This window comes from Octopus sinensis, linkage group LG6, assembly GCF_006345805.1.
Source record: "Octopus sinensis linkage group LG6, ASM634580v1, whole genome shotgun sequence".
NCBI classification, from domain to species: domain Eukaryota; kingdom Metazoa; phylum Mollusca; class Cephalopoda; order Octopoda; family Octopodidae; genus Octopus; species Octopus sinensis.
The window spans coordinates 37,021,676-37,045,285 of record NC_043002.1 but is presented as its reverse complement, the minus strand read 5'-3'; the positions used below and the strand labels follow the sequence as shown (position 1 = coordinate 37,045,285).

At 35.4% G+C, this 23,610-nt stretch overlaps 1 protein-coding gene across 1 annotated transcript in view; it reads left to right on the top strand.

Moving 5' to 3' along the window:
* Positions 1 to 23,610, top strand: part of LOC115213213 (voltage-dependent T-type calcium channel subunit alpha-1G-like) — an 865,045-nt gene that overhangs the window by 410,507 nt on the left and 430,928 nt on the right. The window contains exon 10 of the mRNA XM_036503838.1: positions 20,694 to 20,845. Within this exon, the coding sequence (XP_036359731.1) occupies positions 20,694 to 20,845 (152 nt within the window). The remainder of the gene's footprint in view (positions 1 to 20,693; positions 20,846 to 23,610) is intronic.

The following is a 23,610-nucleotide window of genomic DNA, read 5'->3' as shown; positions in this document are numbered from 1 at the left end:
AATGTAGATATTCTTTTATTCTTTTACTTGTTTCAGTCATTTGACTGTGGCCATGCTGGAGCACCACCTTGAAGAGACTTTTTTTTAGTTGCGCAAATCGACTCCAGCACTTATTACTTAAGCCTAGCACTTATTCTGTCAATTACTTTTGCCAGACTGCTAAGTTACAGGGATGTAAACTCACCAACAGTGGTTGTCAAGCAGTGAAGGAGGGACAAACACAGACAGAAATATATACATACATGTGTGTGTGTGTGTGTGTGTGACAAGCATCTTTCAGTATGTACCAAATCCACTCACAAAGTAGTAGAAGACACTTGCCCAAGGTGCCACGCAATGGGACTGAACCTGGAACCATGTGGCTGGAAGCAAGTTTCTTATTACACAGCCACAGCTGCACCTCTAGGGAGACATGAAGACGTCTGATTCAAATAAGTCAGCAGCAAGTCGATGGTGTCAAATAGGTGATTGTCAACCTGTCTTATACACATTTTATTTCTTTTAAGTCTTTAAGAGCTGACTTAAAGGAAATTTATTAGCTTTTTTGTGACAGATTTTAACAATTGCACAGAGGCATCTTTGTGCACATAACGAAATGATTGGTAACATTTGTGACATTGAAAACATAATCAAATTAGTTTAAGGAAGAGCAAAGATAGCATAATTAATTATATTTTCTTCAACCAAGATTTTGAGTGTGTGTGTGTATGTTCGTCTGTGTGTGAATAATGTTGAAAATAATGGGGAGGAGGTGAGCAAGGAATATGGTGATGCCAGGTAGGATGATGATGTAATCAAGATAAATGGAATAATGATCTATTGAGGTGTTTGAGGGAATTTACTTAAGATTGTAGTGCAGTCCAATTTAGTATAATACTGTTGTACAGAAAAAGCAAAGAGCTGACTGAGTTACTTCAGTGTCATATAGAATACTTTGAAAAGTTCTTTGCTGCTCTCTGTGCTCTGAGTTCAAATCCTGCTGAAATCAACTTTACCTTTTATCAATTTGGAGTTAATAAAAAAGTACAGACACTGGGATCAAGTCATCTTCTTTCTCAGATTTTCTATGAAATAATTATCTGTGTTTAGATTGAGAGACAGAGGGTGTCAGACAGCTTTAAATTTTCAATACATGCTATATATCATGGCAGCACTGCTTTGACCTCGTCAAGAATTAAATATCCAAGAAAGGAAGTATGGCACTTGACCCTTGAACTTTGAAGGATATCTAAATCTTGTAGGAGGAAAGAGAAGCTGAAACCATGGCTCACAGATTGTTTGGAGTTTTTTTTTTTAAAGTAAACCTTGCGAGACCAGACTTATGATCAAAATTGTTCCAATTCTATGACCAGCCACTCTTTTATTTAAGTTTGTGGGACCTACATTATTTAATGTATACAAAAAAGATGAGAATTGAGAGAAAGATTTGAATGATATTTCTTATTTCTTTATTACCCACAAAGGGTTAAACATAGAGGGGACAAACAAGGACAGACAAATGGATTAAGTTGATTACATCGACCCCAGTGTGTAACTGGTACTTAATTTATCGACCCCGAAAGAATGAAAGGCAAAGTTGACCTTGACAGAATTTGAACTCAGAACGCAGCGGTGGACGAAATACCACAAAGCATTTCTCCTGGCATGCTAACGTTTCTGCCAGCTCGCCACCTTCTTTGAATGATATTTCTAGCAGGTTAAACAACAGTGTAGAGACTCTTTTTGCTAACAATAAAGAAGCAAGTCAAAATACTTAGTAATCCTCAGACCAGACATCTGGTTCTAAATGCTTAGAACAGAGTAGACGTTGCAAAAGAATTCCATTACACAGTGTAACATGATTTTTCTCCATGAGTAGCAATTGTTATTTCCTATTTGCTTGCCTCTATTAAGTATGAAAAATGGACGATATTTCCTTTGAACTTTTGCTTTTGTTACATTTATTCAAACCCTAAAGAATCCCTTTCGACACATGGCTGTGATGATCCCCTGCTACACGTGCGCATGATCAAAGATGCACATATTATCAGCCACCAAGGAGCATGTTCAAGTGGTTAAGATCATGCAAATGACAAGCAAATCTGTTATATTGAGCAGAACATTTGCTATAATATTTCTGCTTCAGCAATTCAGTGCTGAATCTGTCTGAAATGTAATGGAAAATAGGTAAGTTTCAAAACATAGATGTTCAGGTCACAAAAGCAAAGTGTGAAGGGAATAGTAGTCACTTCCTTTGATTTCTAGATAGAACTAAGAAATAACACTTACTGACAAAGACAAAAAAATCATGTCACACATTGTTATTTAGCTGATGGCATTAAATCAGGTGACACATGAGAAAACTACCACTCACCACCATAGTATAATGTCCTAGTACATTGCAACATTGCATTTTAAGTTCATTTCAATATTCTCATACTTCAAAGCAATCAAGAAGTGTTAGTTCCCACTTCAGCCACACAACTCGTTGACAAAATAAATAAATAAATAAATATTCCAATATTTCAATATTAACTGTTTTATAATTGGTTGTTAATCTTATTGGAGTCGTATCCTTCCTTCTGACACCTCATGGAGGTAAATTAATGGTGTTGATATTAACGAAGTAAGAGTCCAAATAAATGGATACTGAGGTGTTGATAATAATGACAATGATAGTGACGACCATGATAATGACGGTGGTGGTGATGGCAAAGTTGGCAGCGGCGGTGGGGATCGTGTGGTGGGGGTGAAGATGAGGACAATAATAATGAAGGGAACAAGCATTCTATAATGTAATGAGGAATGAAGATGATAATGTTGATAATGACAAAGGCACAGATATTGATGATGACATGGTTGAGTTGCAAAACTTGAAAGATTACACAATTTGTTGACAAAAAATATATTACAATATTTCTATGTTAACCGTTTTATAATTGATCATTAATCCTAATCACGGTTGTATCCTTCCTTCTGACACCTCATGGAGGTAAATTAATGATGGCAAAATGAAAGGAAAAGAATCCAGATAAATTGGATTGTAGAGAGGTTTATGTGGTGATGGTGATGGAGATGATGTTGTTTGGTGGTGGTTTTAGGAATAATCTTCCGGTGGAAGAAGTAAGATAATGTTACAAATGGGAATGAAGATAATAATGTTGATAATGATAACAACAGAGATATAGAGTTGTTGTTGTTCTTGTTCTTGTTGCTGTTGTTGTTCTTGTTCCTAGTCTTGTTGTTGCTGTTGTTGTTGTTGATGATGTTGATGTTGATGATGACGACGACAATGACAATGATAGCAATCATGATGACAATGACAGTAACGATGATTATGACGATGATGATGATGATAACGACGATGATTGTGGTGGGTGAGTAGGGGGATGATGCTGACGGTGGTGGTGGTGGTGGTGGAATACAAAATTTGTAAGATTAGCAATGGCAATGATGTGGAAATTGATGTTATGAGACAATAAAGATGACAATAATGATGAAAGCAATATAGAGAATGCTGAAGAGAAAAATAAAGGAAGAAGAAGAGGAGCAGGAGCAGGAGGAGGAGGAGGAGAAAGAAGGCAGGAAAGATAAATGCTTGATAGCTTTGACAAAAAAAAAACAAAAAAAAAAAAAAAACATCATTATTAATCACAGCAGCACCAGATTATGATAACAAAGAGTGATAATTATGGAAATTAGTGTTGAGAATAACAATAACGATGTTGACAATAATAATAATAATAATAATAAAATAATAATAATAACAACAACAGCAACAATAATAATAACAACAATAATAATAATAATAATAAAAATAATAATAATAATAACAATAATAATAATAATAATGATAATGATAACAACAACAACAGCAACAATAATAATAACAATAATAATAATAATAATAATAATAATAATAATAATAATAATAATAATAACAGCAACAACAACAATAATAATAATAGCAATAATAATTATAAAAATAACAACAACAGCAACAATAATGATAATAATAATAATAACAACAACAATAACAATAATAGTAATAATAATAATAATAATAATAATAATAATAATCGTTACTAACATTGTCACAACACCTGAAATTGAGGAGGTGGGAATAATCAATTATATTGGTCCCAGTCCTTGCTTTGTGATTTGTTTTATAGACCAGAGTGGGATGAAAGGCTAGGTTGGCCTCATTAGGATTTGAAATCAGAACATAAAAAGCTCTGAACAAATGCCACATGGCATTTTTCCCAATTACTCTAACGATTCTCTCTATCTACTGCTCTAAAATAGCTAATTTGGAGAGGCAGGGGTTTGTCAACTACAATGAGTTCAAAGCATAATGCTTTTATCTTTTATCTGTGATTCGTTTCAGTCATTGGACATTGGCCATGCTGGGGCATTGACTCAAAGTGTTTTTAGTTGAACAAATTGCCCCCCGAGTACTTAACTTTAAGTCTGGTACTTATTCTATCTGTCTCTTTTGCTGAACTGCTAATGTATAGGGAAGTGAACAAATCAACACCAGTTAGGTGACAAACCAACAGTGGGATGATAAAAGCAGAGACAAAGACACACACACACACACATACATACACTCACACACATACACACATACACACACACACACATGCATATATATATATATGAAGCGTTTCCATCTACCAAATTCACTTACAAGGCACTGGTGAGCCCAGAGCTGTAGTAGAAGACTCTAGTCCAGTGGTTCCCAAAGTGAGCGGTATCCCCCCCACCCCTGGGGGCTGAAAGGTGGGGTGATAATGGGGTAGTGATTAATATAAAAACAACAAAATAATGGGTTCGTTAGGTTAAGTTTTATTTGTGAAATGCAGTTGCTTTGAATTTGCTTCAGAAAGGGGTCTATGCTTGTGGTGATTAGTTGGGGTGGAGGAGCACTAGGAATGTGGCCTGGATGTCAAGAGGGTAGCAACCCCAAAATGTTTGGGAACTACTGCTCTAGCCCAAAGTGCTACACAATGGAATTGAACCAAAAACCACATGGTTGCAAAGGGAGCTTCATAATCACACAGCTACACCTGCTCCTTCACTGAAACTTTATTTTATAAACCCTGAAAAACATGAAAGGCAAAAATTAATTTCTGTAGGATTTATACTCAAAAATGTAAAGAGCCAGAACTAAATAAATTAAAGCATTTTGTCTGATTCATTTCTGCCAATTGTTTTTAACATTGACACAAAGCCTATAGTTTTATGCAAAGGTATTTGTGTCAGCTACTTTATTTTATCAGCCCCCAAAACGGGATAAAAAGAGGGCTGAGGACTTGATGGGGATGCTGGGGTTGGAGGAATTGGTGGAACAGCTGGCATGGGTGAATGGAGTGCAGTGGTATGGACTTGTGTTGAAGAGGGATGAGGATCATGTTCTCTGAGGAGAGTGCTTGAGTTTAGATTGAATAAACTGTGAAAGCGAGGTCAACCACAGAAAACATGGAAGAGGAGATTGGGAGGGTTGGTTTGAAGAGAGAGGATGTCCAAAACAGGGTGAGATGGTATGAGAGTAGTTGCTGTAGGAATGAGGAAGATTCGGCCATCCCTTTTAACGGGAACAAACCTAGATTCAAAATATTGGACAAGAAGAAAGAATGAAACACAAAGTTTACCTTGTTGGGATTTGAACTCAGAACATACATATGAACTCCAAACAAATGCTGTAAGGCATTCTATTCTGATACTCTAACAAGCCTGCCAATCTAGCACCTTTGGTGGTGATAATGATAATAAGTGAAGAGATGAAGATGATAAGTGTTATTGATGCTGCTGCTGGTTGTACTGGTGAGAGGGATAATGATAAGTTGTTATATCATAGTCGTACTTGTGGATTCCTCCATATTCAGATATGCTGTTAGAAACAGCAGCCAAATGACCCAAACATCTTCAATAAAGAAATGTCACAGTCAATTATGTAGTTCTACATACATCTTTGAAAAGAAAAATGGAATGGTCATAACAGGACTGACTCTGATTGCAGGTCTGCTCTGCTTGGGCTAACCTGGGGCTAAATAACAACAATAATTCAACTTACTTTGAACCAACAAGGAAGGGATATTCCATGCTTGTTTGTCAACTTGCAAGAGGTAGCAGCCAAATCTTCCTGAAATAACACTCTATCACCATAAAAGATAAAGATTGCATTGGACAATATAGTCCTATGTACATAATGATTTCTAACACAGGCATTTTAGCTGGGGTCAGGTAATAATGTACTTGGCTAGTATTTTAATTTATTGTGCTGGTGGCACATAAACAGCACCTTTCAAGCATTGGGCCTCCTGTACTTGAGTAGAAGATCCAGCAAGCCAAGTGAAATCAGAGTCATGACAGATACTGGTGTCATGCAACTAGCACTCATGTCAGTGGCATGTAAAAGCACCCATTACAATCTTGGAGTGGTTGGCATTAGGAAGAGCATCCAGTTATAGAAATCATGCCAAATCAAACTGAAGTCTAGTGCAGCCCCTCAGCTTCCCAGCCCTGGTCAAACCATCCAACCCATGCCAGTATGGATAACGGACATTAAATGATGATGTTGATGATAATGATGATGATCCTACACCACCACCTAACGGAATCTTTACTTTGTGAGCTTCTTATCTCACTAAGGTAAGCTTTACCTTTCATCTTTCCAGAGTCCATACAATAAAGTATCAGGGGTCATTTTAATCAACCAACTACCTCCCACCAAGTTTCTGCAAGGTTCTTTTGGCAAGTGTCTTGTACTATAGTTTCAAGCTAACCAAAGCCCTGTGAGCAGAGTTGGTAGACAGGAAATGAAAGTGTGTGTGTGTGTGTGTGTGTGTGAATAATGAAAATAATGAGGAGGAGGTGAGCAAGGAATATGGTGATGATGTAATCAAGATAAATGATGATGATGATGTAATCATGATAAATGGAATAATATGTTGAGGTATTCGAAGGAATTTACTTAAGATTGTAGTACAGTTCGATTTAGTATAGACTGTTGTACAGAAAAAGCAAAGAGCTGACAGAGTTACTTCAGTGTCATATAGAATACTTTGGAAAGTTCTTTGCTACTCTCTGTGCTCTGAGTTCAAATCCTGCTGAAGTCAACTTTACCTTTTATCAGTTTGAGGTTATATGTATGTGTCTGTGTATGTGTGCACATGTGTGTGTCTTTGTGTCAGTGTTTGCTCCCCATTACCACTTGGTAACTGTGTTTGGTGCAGTTATGAACCTGTAACTTAGCAGTACAGCAAAAGAGAACAATAGAATAAGTACCAAGCTTGCAAAACAAACAAAAAAACAAACAAAAAAATGCAATAAGTACTGGGGTTGATTCTTTCAACTAAAAATTCTTCAAGGTGGTGCCCCAGCATGGCCACAGTCAAATGACTGAAACAAGTAAAAGATAGAAAGAAAGATAATTCTTGTAAGGATGGAAGACAAACGTCAACCTTATAACCAAGTGCAAGGTCAGGTCAACTAGCAAACAAAATTTACATGCTGTACAGTACAATACAGAAAGGTACAGTGCACTTATATGCAAACGTAACATGCAAGCAATTTGCTTTGACGTATTTTGACTTGATCTTGTTTTTGTTTTTTTTCTGGTAATTTTTTTTCTTCTTTTACTCTAAAAGAATAAAGCAATAATTTTCCATGAATGATTACCTTTGTGGAGGATCAGGAGGGATGTTCAAGTTAATAAAAGAGATGTAGATAAAGCTAATTACACCGTGTGTGTCGGCAACCTGTCTGTGTGCCTAAATCTGCACTTACCAAATCTGGTAACCTACTTGCTCCTACCTACCTATCTACCTACCTACCTGCCTACCTACTTGATTTTTTTTTTTTTTTTACCAAGATAACAAAGCCGTTTTTCATGCATGCTGTCACTGGCACTTAATTGTTAATATCACTTCCATTCCCTTCATTTTATCTCCATTCTGTTGTTTTTCTCAGTTTTTTTCTTACCTTTATTTTCATCTTTCCGTTTTTTTCTTTTTCTTTCTTCTTACCCTCCTTCTTTCTTTCATTTCCTTCTTTCTTCTTCTCTCTTTCCTATCCTTCCATCATTTGTTTTCTTCCTTTCTCTTTCTTCCTTCCTTTCTTCTTTCATTTTTTTTACTTTCTTCCTTCCTTTCTTCATTCACTTTTTTCATTCTTCCTTCATTTCTTCTTTCAGTTTTTTTACTTTCTTCCTTTCTTCTTTCATTTTCTTCTTTCCCTTTCTTCCTTTCCTTCCATCTTTTTCTCCTTTTCTCTTTCTTCCTACCATTCCTTCTTTCTCTCATTTTCTTCTTTTTCCTTTTTCTTCCTTCTTTCTTTCATTCTCTTCATTTTTTTCTTATTTTTTCCTTTCTTTCTTTGTTTTCTTCATTTCTTTTTTTCTCTTCAATCTGTTCTGGTTTTTCTTTCATTTTCTTCCTTTTTTCTTTCCTTCTTTACAACTATTCTTTTTCTAACTTTCTTCTACCTACTCTCCTCCATTTCTTGCTTCATTCTTCCTTCTTTTTCCCTTTTCTCTTCCTTTTCCTTCATTCTGCCTTGGCTTTCTTCCTTTTCTATCTTTCCTTTCTTTCTGTCTGTCTGTCCTTTCTTCTTCCCAGTTTTTCTTCTTTTTAATTCATCTATCTTTAAAGCACCAGTATGTTGTTACTAATTCACTTTTGTATGTTTGTGTGTGTGTGTGTGTTTTGTGTTGTTATGTGCATGCATGTGTTGTGTAAGTACATGTATTGTTGTGCACATAGGTGTCTGTGCATTGCATAAGAGTATGTATGTTGTACATGTAAATATGTGTGGGTATTATGTATGCGTATATGTGTATGATGTGTGTGTGTGTTGTGTATATAAATGTATGTATTATATGTTTGCAATTTGTGGTGTGTGTATGTGCACATGCATGAGCATGTGTGTGTATGTTTGTGTGTCGGTATGTGTGTGGGTATGTGTAGACATGTGGGTGTGTGCATGAGTGTGTGTTTGTGTCCGCATGTGTGTGTATGTGTGTGCCCTGTCAATATTGTCGTCTGCTTGGTGGTATTGATCACAATACCTGTGTTCAGGTGTGATGTGCATAAAAGTTGTAAGGTGTGTGGGATGGATCAGCAAGGAGTGTATCAAAGAGTCAGAGAGGGTTGCATTTCTTTCGAAATTTTACTGACATAATACTACCAGGTAGGAGTGAGGGGGTAACAGGAGAAGAAAGACAGAAAGAAGAAGGAAAAAAGAAGAAAGAAGGAAAGAAAAAGGATAAAGAAAGAAAACTCTTCTACTTGTTTCAGTCATTTGCCTGTGGCCATGCTGGAGCACCACCTTTAGTCGAGCAAATTGACCAAACGACTTATTCTTTGTAAGCCTAGTACTTATTCTGTTGGTCGCTTATGCCGAACCGCTAAGTTACGAAGATGTAGTGATGTTGGGTGGACAAACACAGACACACAAACGTATACACACACACATACATATATATACATATATACGTTAGGCTTCTTTCAGTTTCTGTCTACCAAATCTACTCACAAGGCTTTGGTCGGCCCGAGGCTATAGTAGAAGACACTTGCCCAAAGTGCCAAGCAGTGGGGCTGAACCCGGAACCACGTGGTTGGTAAGCAAGCTACTTACCACATAGCCACTCCTATGCCTAATTCAGACAAATACATAACAAAAACATGAGGAATAACAAATATATATATAACATACAGAAAATAGCACTACTAGGCTCTGCACACATCCTACATAAAACACTTTCAATACAGTAACAATAAGAGAATCATAACAAACCACAGCACATAGCCAAGCCGCACAGAGCTGCGCTCAGTAGTACAGTGAAAGCACATGATAAAAATAAGGCGACTGAATGATAATGATAATGATGATGATAATAATAATATAATAATAATAATAATAATATAATAATAATAATAACAACAACAATAATAACAATAATAATAATAATACTTTCTATGTAATCTCAAGTTTTAAAACAAACAATTTTCTTATGGTTTCTTAAACATTCACTAGTACAACACTAAGTACAAAACCAAATATATGGCACCCTAGGCATAACACCAGCATGAACTTCCAACTTGTTGTCTCTTGAGGTCTCTGGGTGAGATTTGGAGCCAACTTGAACAAATGTAAAGCAAAAGTCAAACATAAAATAATAATAATAATTATAATAATAATGAAGGACTCTCCCATCGAAAACAATGTATGAGCTGCACAAATTATTTGTTTATAGTGATCAAAAGTATGTACCATACATTGGCTCTCACCCTCCATGAAATCAACATTGCCTGAACAGGTGCATGGTGTACCATGCGTCAGGTGTTGAAGTGAACTCAAAGCAATGTGAGGTGAAATGTTTTGTGCAAGAATGCAACACACCACCTGGTCTAAGAATTGAAACTATGATCTCACAATCATAATTGCAACAGCCTAATCACTTGGCCATGTGCCTTCATATTATAATTAATAAGAATAATGCAGTACCAGGCACTGTCTGCCATGGCTTCTGATCTTAATTGACTGGAAGTATTATCATGTACATGCTTTGTCTTGGTGTAAAAGATATTCTGCTCAGTACCACAGATTTGCTTGTCATTTGTTTGACCTTAACCAATTGAGCATGTCCCTTGTTGGCTGACAATATATGTATCTCTGAGGAGCATCATAGTCATGTGTTGAGAGAAATTCTTTGGGGTTTGAATAATTCACCTGTAAAAACATGGGTGTTTCGTTCAACATCCTTAAACAACCCTTATTCAGGGACCTTTTGAGTGGGATGGGCTACTCAACCTGAAGAAAATTCTAACTGGGCCCCACCTGCAAGATCATGTGCTGCTTATCTTGATTATAAGATCACTATGTCACACACATATGGTTGTGATGCATGTGCCTGATGTATCCTTATCAGACAGGTAGTCATGATGAGTGTACTAAGCTTCATATATTCTGCCTCAGTGTCACTTTGATTGCGTGCACTGCTCTCTCTCACTCAGTAATAACAATAATAATAATAATAATAATAATAATAATAATAATGATAATAATAATAATAATAATGGTTTCAAATTTTGGTACAGGGCCAGCAGTTTTAGGGAAGGGGTATATCAATGACATCAACCCCAGTGATTAACTGGTACTTATTTCATTGACCCCTAAGGGACAAAAGGCAAAGTTGATCTCAGCAGAATTTGAACTCAGAACACAGAGATGAACGAAATGCTGCCAAACATTTTGTCTAGCATGCTAATGAGTCTACCCCATCACCACCTTAATAATAATAATAATAATAATAATAATAATAATAATGATAATCCTTTCTACTATAGGCACAAGGCCTGAAATATTTGAGTGTGGAGTTCTAGTCGATTACATTGACCTCGGTGCTCAATTGGTACTTTTTCATTAATACTGAGAGGATGAAAGGCAAAGTTAACTTCAGCGGAATTTGAACTCACAACATAAAGAAGAATGAAATGTCACTAAGCATTTTTTCCAACATACTAACAATTGTGCCAGCTCAACGCCTTACCTAAATAATAATAATGATAATAACTCTTTTTACTGAAGGCACAAGGCCTAACATTTTAGGAGAGGGGACTAGTTGATTACATCAATTCCAGTGTTTCACTGATACTTAATTTATCAATCCTGAAAGGATGAAAGGCAAAGTTGACCTCAGCGAAATTGGAACTCAAAACACAGACACAGACGTAATACTGTTAAGCATTTTGCCCAGCATGGTAATGATTCTGCCAGCCTACCACCCTAATAATAATGATAATAGTAATAATCATTTGTAACTTGAAACATTTATACCATTTTGCCACAAATTATGGAAAAAAAGGGAACAGATGACTTAAATGACTTGAGTAAATTATTTGGTACTGATTTTCTTGACCCATACAAAGATAAAATTCTGTGTCAACCACTTCATCGATACATTGAATTAAGTAGTCCCTGATATATTTGACCATGTAGTGCCTGATACAGAAATAGGCAAGGCTGTCATTGCAGGGAAAGCTTTTTGTAAGACTGTTAAATCAGGACATGTTAGGTGCTAAACAAAGACAACAACAGAACACAATTTCTCAACCATAACAACAGCAACAACAACCAGCTGAGATCATAAATGAGAAATGGAAGAGTACTATCAATATAAAAAAAAATAAAAGCTGGAGAAAAGAGGCAAAAAAAAATAACATCATTTATTCAATGAAGCGGCATTGAATATTCAATGATCACAGCCATTATACAGATATTTATCGACTGAATATTAAATGACATGGACATTATATAAGCTCTTCCTGTTGAGGAAATATTCCAACAAAAAGTGGATGATGGTTTACAGACTGATTTGTTTATCATGTTCATTGTTGTTGTTGCTACTGCTGCTGCAACAGTTGTTGTTGTTGTTTAGTCCCAGGTCAGGTTTGATCAAGTGGAACTTATGATCAAAGGCATTCCAGCAATGACCAGTTGATCTTTCACTTTCGTTTTTCTTGTTTTTTTTTGTTTTGTTTTTTTTTCAACTATACTAAAGAGTCCCAGTGGACTCTATTATCTAATGTATCAATTCTTTTCTATTTTTTGTTGTTGTTATTTTTGTTTTAGATAACAGGATATGATTTAAAGTCGATTTCATTGTCACTATATCAAGCAGATTGAATGCCACATAGGGGTTCAGTTGTTAACTCGTATACTGAAGAGTTTATTTTTCTTCTTATATCTCAGTAACTCTCATCATTGTTCAAGGAACAAATGAAGTCCCTTACAAAATGATGGGGGCAGGGACAATTTGAGATAGATTTGGCTACTATTTCTAGCAGGTTGAATGACCACATAAAGGTTCCATCAATGGCTCATATTTGTTTTCATATCCAAGGAAACAGGGAGATGCATTTTATTCAAGGGTGCTGTCAGAAAAAAGTCTTTCCTGATGGAATATATTCCTTTAGCTATGTAAAGAAATCGATCAATATGGAGGTTGTACCATGGCTGTTAATTTTGTGATATTTGGTGGAGGGATTTAGTTCTGGTTGGCCATGATGAGGATGGTGTTGTTGGTTTAGTGCTAGTGAGGTGAAAGAAGAAGAATAGTGAAATGTATGGAATGCTGAGATGTCAGAAGATCAATTATTGAATGATATTATTGATATGTTGGTGGAGGTGATAGAAGAGATAGTGGTGTTGATGGATGGGGAGACTGGGGAAACACCTGATAATGGGAGAAGATAATAGCAGTTGACAGTGGCCTTGTGATGTTGGTGTATTGCCGGTGGGGGAGCTGGTTAAGGCAGTAGCAGTTGTGGTGGTATAGATAATTATTGTTATCATTGAATGAATACTAGTGCCAAGGACTATAGGGACAATGTGGTGTTACTATATAAATATTAATAGCTGGAAGTCAACATGATTGCCACAAATATGAGACTATAGTGTTAATGGTAATAGTGTTGATAGTGGATGAACTGATAGTAATAGCTAACATCCTAATATTTACAAAAGAAAGGAGGAGGATTAATGAGACTTCAGAGCAGACAGGTGTGATGCTTAATGGCAATATATTAAATGTGTGACACTATTTGGAATTAGTCCCTATAAATTTCAAGTTCAAATCCCACCAGAATTATGTAGAGATATTTAGACCAGCTCTTTATTTCCTCAAGTAATAGCCTGCTAGAATTACTTCAGATGCTTATTATAATTTCATACATGTAGACATCAAACTCCCACCTGTGGATAATTGGGAAAACAATATTTTAATTTCTAAACTAAATAATAGATAGATAATTAGACAGACAGACAGACAGACAGACAGACAGACAGACAGACAGACTGACAGACAGGCAGGCAGGCAGGCAGGCAGGTAGGTAGGTAGGTAGGTAGGTAGGTAGGTAGGTAGGTAGGTAGGTAGGTAGGTAGATAGATAGATAGATAGATAGATAGATAGATAGATAGATAGATAGATAGATAGATAGATAGATAGATAGATAGATAGATAGATAGATATACACACATAAACATACACACGTGTCTGTGTGTATAGAAAAATACATATATACATACACACATATACATATAAATGTTGGAAGAAGTGCCACCTATTCTATTCATTTGAATTGAAAATGCCCTCAAACTAATGAAAGCAGTCTTGCAGTATCCCCAATCCTTCCCCCTCAGAGTACTGACCCTCAGGAATCTTCTCCATGTTTATATCTCACCTGCAGTGGTTTTAATGAAGCATTAATGATTTCAAACTCACTAATTTGAGTTGGCCTGAAAAAGGCATGGTTACTCTCAGACTAGACAAGTAAGAAGAAGAAAAAAAAAAAGAATTGGTGTGGAAGCCTGCCAGAGAGACCAGCCTGTTTTTGGAACATAGACTTAATCTGTTGTGTTTTAACACCATCACCCAGTCCTTGGGCATCTTCATAACTATTCAGTTTGTTGCAAGCATTTGGACAAAGTCTCCAGTTTAAGGATGACTTCTTTTCTTCTTTGCTATCAATCATGGACACCATGAATGCTACCTTTCTTCTGATGATGAGTAAACCATTAAAAAACACAAAAGAGAAAGAGAAAAGCCATAGACTGTTAGAATAGATCAGAATTGGCTACAATTAATGAACAACATTAGACATCACTCACACACATCACTGCTAAATAATAAGTGTTATGAAGAGCATCCAAGATTCTATACAAATAATCAAATTTTCAGAAACATATGCCTTGTTGTTACATAGAAAAGTAGATATAAAAATGCAATAAAAAGAAATTATATGTTAATCCATCACTTCAGGATCAATGACAGCCTCAGAATGGAAATCTAAAATGAGGAAATTAAAACTTGTTTTTTTTCACTTGTTTTTTTCTTTTTGTTTTCATTTTTTTTTTTCCGTTTTCAAAGTCTTTCCTTCAGGTTTGAAGAAAGTTATAATTAAACGCTGTTTCCATTAAATTGTACTGCAGTGAATGGATTGTTCCACATGAATTTTATTGTCATAGAATGTTCCAGATATTTTCCTTTGAGGAAATCATTATCTTCTGTTTCATTGTATTTCTATTAAAGAACATTTTTCTAAAGAGAATGTTCTGTACGCTTTCATTATAGATATTTAGACAGTTGCTTTATAACATGGTTATTCCATAGCAATAGTAAAACAGTTGTTTTCTACCATTGGCATCATGAAATAGTTTCATAATAAACTAGTTTATAAAGAATTAATTCTTCAGAGAAACAGTTATGTTCAGTGTGAAGTTTGTAATAATGGTATTCTTACAATTTCCATTCCTTGAATAATTGTCTGCTTTAAATTTATTATATTAAAACAAATAACACAACACAGAGCTGTCTGTGAAGTTATGTAGTTAATTTTGCAACTGTGTGGTTCTGAGTTCTGTCCTGCTACACAGCACTTTGAACTGTTTTCCATTTTTGTTTATTACTGTGACTACAGTTGAACAAATCGAACTGCATGGGATTCCATACAGCTATTGTTTACAAAATTGGTAGACAGTAACTGCATTGCAATTTGGCACCCCAGCATAGCTGCAGTCCATGAAATGAGATGTTTAAATGAGTAAAAGGATATAAAGATCACACATTTTCCCATCCATAAAGATATCATTTAAGACAAGAAATTATAACAGCAAATACCAAATGGTTTTCCCTACTTTCTGATATCAGCCAGGTCATAAGCATTGATTTCATGATGAAACAGCAGCAACTTTCTTATTTCTCCATTTTGTTAATAAAAGTTACCATACTTGAGGATGCTATGTTCTAGAAGTTGACATAATGTAGCTTTTCTAGTTTACATGCTTAGAGCTTTTTTTTTTTTTTTTTCGCAGCAAAAATAAAATAAATAACTTGTACAGGAATCCAGACAATTTTGTAACTGTGAGCAAAATTTTCTTGGAATTTCTTTCTGAGAATAATATAAAAGTGTCTAAATTTGTTTCCTTTTATTTATTTATTTTTTCCACTTTCCATTATTCTCTTGTGTAGATTTGTTTGCAATGGAAAAAGTAAATAACTTCAATCCAAGAAAACATTCACATTTCCAAATTCTTTTTTTGCTAAAATACAAGTGTTCATCTTTAATATTTTACACATTATGACATGTGCTTCTTCATATACACCCAGTTTTAATGCACTGATAGCAATTTTATAAAACTTTAGCGTAGTAGATTGAATTCACCTTAATATGGTTTAAAATTTTGGTACAAGGCCAGCAATTTCAGGGACAGGAGTAAGTTAATTATATCAACCCCAGTGCTCAACTTATATTTATTTCATCAGCCCCAAAAGTATGAACGGCAAAGTCAATCTCAGCAGAATTTAAATGTAGGAACGGATGAAATGTTACAAAGCATTTTGCCCAGCATGCTAATGATTCTGCCAACTCACCATCTTTAAAGCCACCTTAATATAGTATTAGAACTTATGAAGTAATGAGGGGGGCTTCTGTTTCAGGGTTGTGAAACCAGCACTAACAAATTCCTTTCTTTTATTGGAAGTCACTTCTTACAAGACAGTAAAGTAATATGACTGAATAAATCTTTTAGCATCTGCACCAGCCTCACAATTCTTCTTATTATAATAATGATATATACGGTGGTGAACTGGCAGAATCATTAGCATGCCAGACAAAATGCTTAGCAGTATTTCAGCCGTTGCTACGTTTTGAGTTCAAATTCCACCAAGGTCAACTTTACCTTTCATCCTCTTGGGGTCGATAAAATAAGTACCAGTTGAACGCTGGCAGCGATGTAATTGACTCATCCCATCCTCCAAAATTGCTGCCCTTGTGGAAAAATTTGAAACCATTATAACAATGCTTTAACTGAAAAAATATCTTGTTCTAATATACGATAATGAGGGAGTTATTCAGGATTATCTTTTGAAAGATGTGACCTGTAACAGTTTCAACTTTTGGCATAGCTTCAGCAATTTTTAGCAGAGAGCATATGTCAGTTACATCAGCCACAGTGCTCAACTGGTACTTATTTTATCAATCCCAAAAAGGAGGAAAAACCAAACAAGTTGACCTCAGTCAAATTTGAACTCAGAATGCAAACAGCTGGAATAAATGCTGCTAAGCATTCTGGGTAATGATTCTGTCAGCTCACTGCCTTAGCAATGATTTCAGATTTTGGTGCAGGGCCAGCAATTTCAGAGGAAAGGCTTAGTGAATTAGATCGATGCCAGTGCTGAACTAGTACTTATTTTATAAACTCTGAAAGGATGAAAGGCAACATCAACACTGGCAACATTTGAACTCAGAACATAAAGATGGATGAAATACTGCTAAGCATTTTACCTGTAGTGCTAAGGATTCTCATTTCTTTACTGCCCACAAGGGGCTACACACAGAGGGAACAAACAAAGACATACAAACGGATTAAGTCGATTATATCGACCCCAGTGTGTAACTGGTACTTATTTAATCGACCCAGAAGGGATGAAACGCAAAGTCGGAATTTGAACTCAGAATGTAAAGACAGATGAAATACTGCTAAGCATTTTGCCCAGCATGCTAACATTTCTGCCAGCTCGCCGCCTTTTTTTTATTGTATGTAGCGAACGTTTCTTATTTCTTTATTGCCTACAAGAGACTAAACATAGAGAGGACAAACAAGGACAGACAAACGGATTAATTCAATTATATCGACTCCAGTGTGTAAATGGTACTTAATTTATCGACCCCGAAAGTGCTAATGATTCTGCTAGCTCACTACCTTAATAATGGTGCCAACTTTTAATTCCCAATAAAGTCCATATTAATATTCATAATAGAAAATTAGAATTAACAACACAGACTCAGTTTCATCAATGTAATCATCACTATTGTCATCAAAAAGCAGAGTTTCAACAAGTCAACACTCAAACCTCTTAGTGGCTACTCAAACTCTCTAAAAAGAGCAGCAAAATGTTTTGATAGCAGCCCACCTGAAGCCATCCCTGGTTCCATGATACAAACCTATAGTTTTAAAGTAATTTAAGTTAAAATATTCCACCAAAATTTCAGCTAATTTATGTTCTAAACATTAGTTTAATAGTGACAGTTATTTGTGAAACTTTTCACTATTTTTAAAACTATTGGGTTGTCCAGAAAGTTCGTGCCGATTTATAGTAGCTTACCTTTCGACTTATTTTAGAACATGGTTGAGTCCATAAAATAGGATTTGACTACATCTCCAATAAGGGCTTGCCTCAAAACTAAACAAGAGTTTCAACTACTATTTATGAAATGAAATAAATTAACATAGAGGTAATATTTATTATACAATCTTGACTTTGACTGCAGTCTGAACATTTTATGCTCTCTCCACAATTCTATTTCTATGCCAGTAAATGTTGGTGGTGGGCACAAAGCAGTTGATAGTTATCTGTTTTTATTAGTTCTCAGAAATAAAAGTAATGAGGCTGTTGAATTTTTTGGAAAGAGAGTGCTTTAGTATAGAATTGCAGTAGTGTTCTAAGTGTTGTAGATGTGTTCAGTGGGGAGTTTGCCAGTAAGTAGTTGAGACTATGGCAACAAACTGTGCCCATCGAATTTTTGGAGTTATTATTTTACATTTGCAAAGTTGATAGTGGGTGTCAAAAATTTACCTTTACAAATCATTTGTGCAGTAATAATTTTCATTTAATTATTTAATTCCATAATTTTAATAGTTCTAAATAACAGAATCATTCTAAATTTAACTCTATATACAATCAATTTGTTGTCCAAACTGGTTGATCAAGATTTACTCTCAACCACATTTTAAACTGCCCCTCAGCACAGACATTCCATCAATATTTTCTTAAAGCAGTTTGAGTATGATCAAACCTATGCTTTCTTTCATCTAGTTGTTCTAGGTCTTCATAGTCACCATTATAAGTGTTTTGTTGTTGATTTTCCCTTCTGGGTTAAGTAGATATGCTGTACAGCATTTTGTCAATTTATCATCATGTATTCTCTAAAGTCCAAAGATTTAAATATAATCCCATATCTTAGAATTTATTTCTCTTCTTCAAATATTTCACCAACAGCAGAGAGCAATTCTTCATTTCACATTAATCATCTATATATGTATTAAATGTCCATGCCAATATAGGTGTATAGGCAGCATATTTTAGCATCTACCTTTAATGTTCAGTTACTTTCTAATCTTACTGTTCTCCACTTTTCATGCAGATTAATTTTAAGCATCCATTATACATACAGCTCTCTCCAGCTTGTACAGATCTTACATATACAATGTCCACATCACAATGTGCTGTGGTATCAATCTTTTCATACATCATACCTCCTCCATTCACATCCAAAGAGCAAGTCTTTATTATCAGTAAATGAAACATGTCCCTGAACTTTTCCATCCCTTCCTAACACAGTAAACTTTTTCCCTCCATCCAAATAACATAAATTATAAGCTACATCTAGTTAGCTATCCAAACTGTCCATCATCTTCATTTCTTACTGATAACTATTTCTGTGCATTTAATACAGCCAAAGTTTTAATTCCCTGTCACTATACTTTGTGTTTCATTTCTAACACTAAGTACACAATATCCAGTTCCTACCAACTCTTTCCCTACATGATGTTTGCCAAGTTGTCTTTTGGACCATTGGACTCTAGACCATGAGACATTTTTGTAACTTTTTGCTAGATTTTTCTGTAAAAACCTGGTCATCAACATACAAATCTTAAATTATAGATTCAAGAGCTATAATAGACGATGAGTTCTGCTGAGCACTTCTCTGTATACAATAAATTTCTCACTGAACTCACCCCTGACTAGGGCCTTGATAGTAACACTTTCTTTAATAACATCATGACACTCATAATCTATTCATGCACACTTAGCACCCACCCGATTACAACATATGAGACTCTGTCCAAAGCTTCTGCAAGATTGTCAAATACAAAGAAGTAGTTTTTCTTTAGCAAAGAACTTCTCTTACAGATATTTCACTAAATAAAGGATGTGCTGTTCCACCACCAAAGTGGATGTTATATAGATCTATCCATCCAGAACTCATTTTGCTAAAAGCAATCTCAGACACTTTCATATCATATTACAACAGTTTGATATATTTATAATTGTATCTGTCCAGTTAATCTTTGTTACTCTTGTAGTTATTAACAATGACACTGTTCTGCCAGTTATTAATGATAGCACAATAATAACAACATGGTTAATAATATTATTAAATAGCACATGACTTACATATCTGGATAGTTTCAATACCTCAGTTATCAGCACCTTTCATTTTTGAGGAGAAGCAATACTTTTAATTTGCATCAGTTTCTTTAACCAAATTTTCTTAAATTCTCATTATACATTCACCTGTATTTTATTCCCTTCCAATCTATACAAACTTTCTTTATTCTGCACTGAGGTCTTAGAGTCAATACAACATAAAATCTACACATTTTCTATAAAACGATGTCCTCATAAAATTGTACAAATCTCTTTTTATTGATCTTTACATAAAGCAAATTTTGAACGTGCCAAATAAATATAGATTTCTTTATCCATTAATTTATGATGAAATACTTGTAATTTCATTTGATGTAATGGTAATTTTGTTAATTATTTAATTTTTGATGTGACAAAGATTCTATCCTTTCATAAAACATACACAATACACTTTTACATTTTTGTTATTTATTTCTCACTTTTCATATTTTATTTGCAGCCAGAAGAATTGACACAAGCATTAGAATACAGCAATATAGTCTTCAGTTTTCTTTTTGCTGTTGAGATGCTGCTCAAAGTTGCAGCATATGGTCTTTTTGGATATATTAGTGACGGGTTCAATTTATTTGACGGATTTATTGTAGTATTAAGGTAAGAGTGCTTTTTTTTTCCATTCTTGTCCCACAGTGTTTTTTATGTACTATTAAGTTTTTACTCTGTATATCAAAATAATATCAATAAATAAATGCAATTTTCTGAAAATCAGATCAAGAAAGAAGCATTCAGTTTAAATTCAAAGGGAAAAAATCTTTTACATTTATCATTCAGTTAAACATTTAACCCAAGAATTGTTCATCATCAGCTTTTAATGTCCATCTTTCCTTCTGACACAGGCTGGACAGTTGGGTAGAATCTGATGAGCCTGACAACTGCACCATGCTCCTATGTCTGTTTTGGCATAGTTTCTATGACTGGATGTTCTTCCTAATTTCCAAACATATACAGAGTACTTTTTTCATAGCACCAGCACTAGTCATGTTACCATAAATACATGACCAAGGACTATTGACAAGAAACTGGATGTAAAATACTGGCTTATTTAATTTGACATTCTCTCCTCCATAGCAAAGTATCATTATCCCAATTAATGGAAATGATTTAGCACTCAGAATTCTCATCAGCACTTCATTTATCATTTAATCAAATAAAGATAATCTGATGCAAGTTTTCAAACAGTGCTTCCATTCCAGTTCAGCTCTTGATTTCATTTGTTACAAGTTGCAAAAATGTTTAAACTATTCAAAATAATACACTTCATCACACATTCGTCACACATTCTGACAATAGGCACACAATGAAACTAACATGCAGTGTAACCCACACAGCTCCTGCCACTTCAGGTTCAGTAGTTTGCAACAATCTAAATAAGTTAACAATAATATAAAACATTACATTATCCTCAACAGCCTCATCATCATGGTTGTCTTCATCATGATCAACTGGCATCCTTCTTTTTCATATTGGGTGTGTCTCAGCATAGTCTCTAATCATTTGTCACTTTTCATTGCTATCTCTCTTTCTGTCTCTCACACACACACACACACAACACACAACACACACACACACACACACACACACAGCAATAACAATAACAACAGCAACAGGAGAGAAAAGCTACTAAGCTACGTTACTTTCCTTTTTGCCATTTAGTCTGAGAGAGTAAATCAGTGTCTATGGCTCCTTAATCTTTTCCCAGGGCCTTCGAAACTAGTTGAGGAAGACAGCCTCAAATCAGAGACCTGGCCCTAATACTAACAAGAAAGTGGGTGGGCAGGGGCAAGCAGTGACTATTATGACTTAAAAATATAAGACTTAGCAACAATGCAAACTAAATAGAATTCCTAGAAATAAATTAAGAAGTTGTCAGCATTATCAAGAGTCAATACAAAATGTATACAAAAAGTATATCATGAAATGAGAAAATATTTAATATTTCACCAACTGTATTTCATTCTCTGATGTAATTCCACATTATCATCATCAAAATCATCATCATCATCATTTAATGTCCTTTGTCCATGCTAGGTCAAATGGTTTGACTGGGCTGGCATGCTGGAAGGCTGCACTAGACACCAGTCAGATTTGGCATGGTTTTCTACAGCTGGATGCCCTTCCTAATGCCAACTGCACTGAGAGTATAATGGGTGCTTTTATGTGCTACCTGCACGGTGGCTCTTTGTGTGACACTGGGGTGCAATTTATGTACCACTGGCACAGGTGCCAGTTTATGTGACACCAGTATCTGCCATGACTGCAATTTTGCTTGACTTGATGGGTCTTCTTCTCAAGCATGACATAATGCCAAAGATCTTTGTCATTGCCTTTGTGAGGCCCAATGCTCAAAAGGAATTCAGCCACTTTAGGGACAGAACAAATGGAACAATATCTCATCACAATTTTTTATATATCTGGTACCTTTTAACTTTTATTTGTTACTGTCATTAGTCTGTGACTATGTTGAGGCACTGTCTTGAAGAGTTTAGCCAAAAAATTGCCCTACTACTTATTATTTTCATAAAGCCTGGTACTTACTCTAAACCTTTGCTAAACGACTAAGCCACAAGGATTCAAATATATATATATATATATATATATATATATATATATATATGCATATATATATCGTCTTCCCTTGATATACCTTCAGATGTTACATACCAACCTATCAGTTCATTTCAGCAGACTCAAAGTGTGACTTTTTTCTCTGATGAAATTATGGTCATGTCAAATAAATGTAAATTTAATGCACAAATTTGTAATTGAATTATTGAGTATTAATTGAAATGGCTGTAAGAAGTAAAGATGGCCAATTTGTCAATAATAAATAATTATTAAACTTCCCACTCTTCATTTAACTTGATATATACATATATATGCCAACCCCCCTTTGCTTGCGAAGACCTGTTGGGGCAAGTGAAATCGAAGTCGAAATCGAAATCGGAATTGAACCAATCCTATGACTGGCACCCAGCAGATGCCAGGACCCCTGGACTGGTGGTACGTAAAAAGCACTATTCGAATCGTGGCCGATGCCAGCGCCGCCTCGACTGGCTTCTGTGCCGGTGGCACGTAAAATGCACCAATCCGACCGTGGCCGTTGCCAGCCTCGCCTGGCACCTGTGCAGGTGGCACGTAAAAAGCACCCACTACACTCACAGAGTGGTCGGCGTTAGAAAGGGCATCCAGCTGTAGAAACATTGCCAGATAAGACTGGAGCCTGGTGCAGCCTTCTGGCTTCCCAGATCCCCGGTTGAACCGTCCAACCCATGCTAGCATGGAAAGCAGACGTTAAACGATGATGATGTTATATATATATACATATACATATATATAAGAAATTGAAATGACAAAGGAAT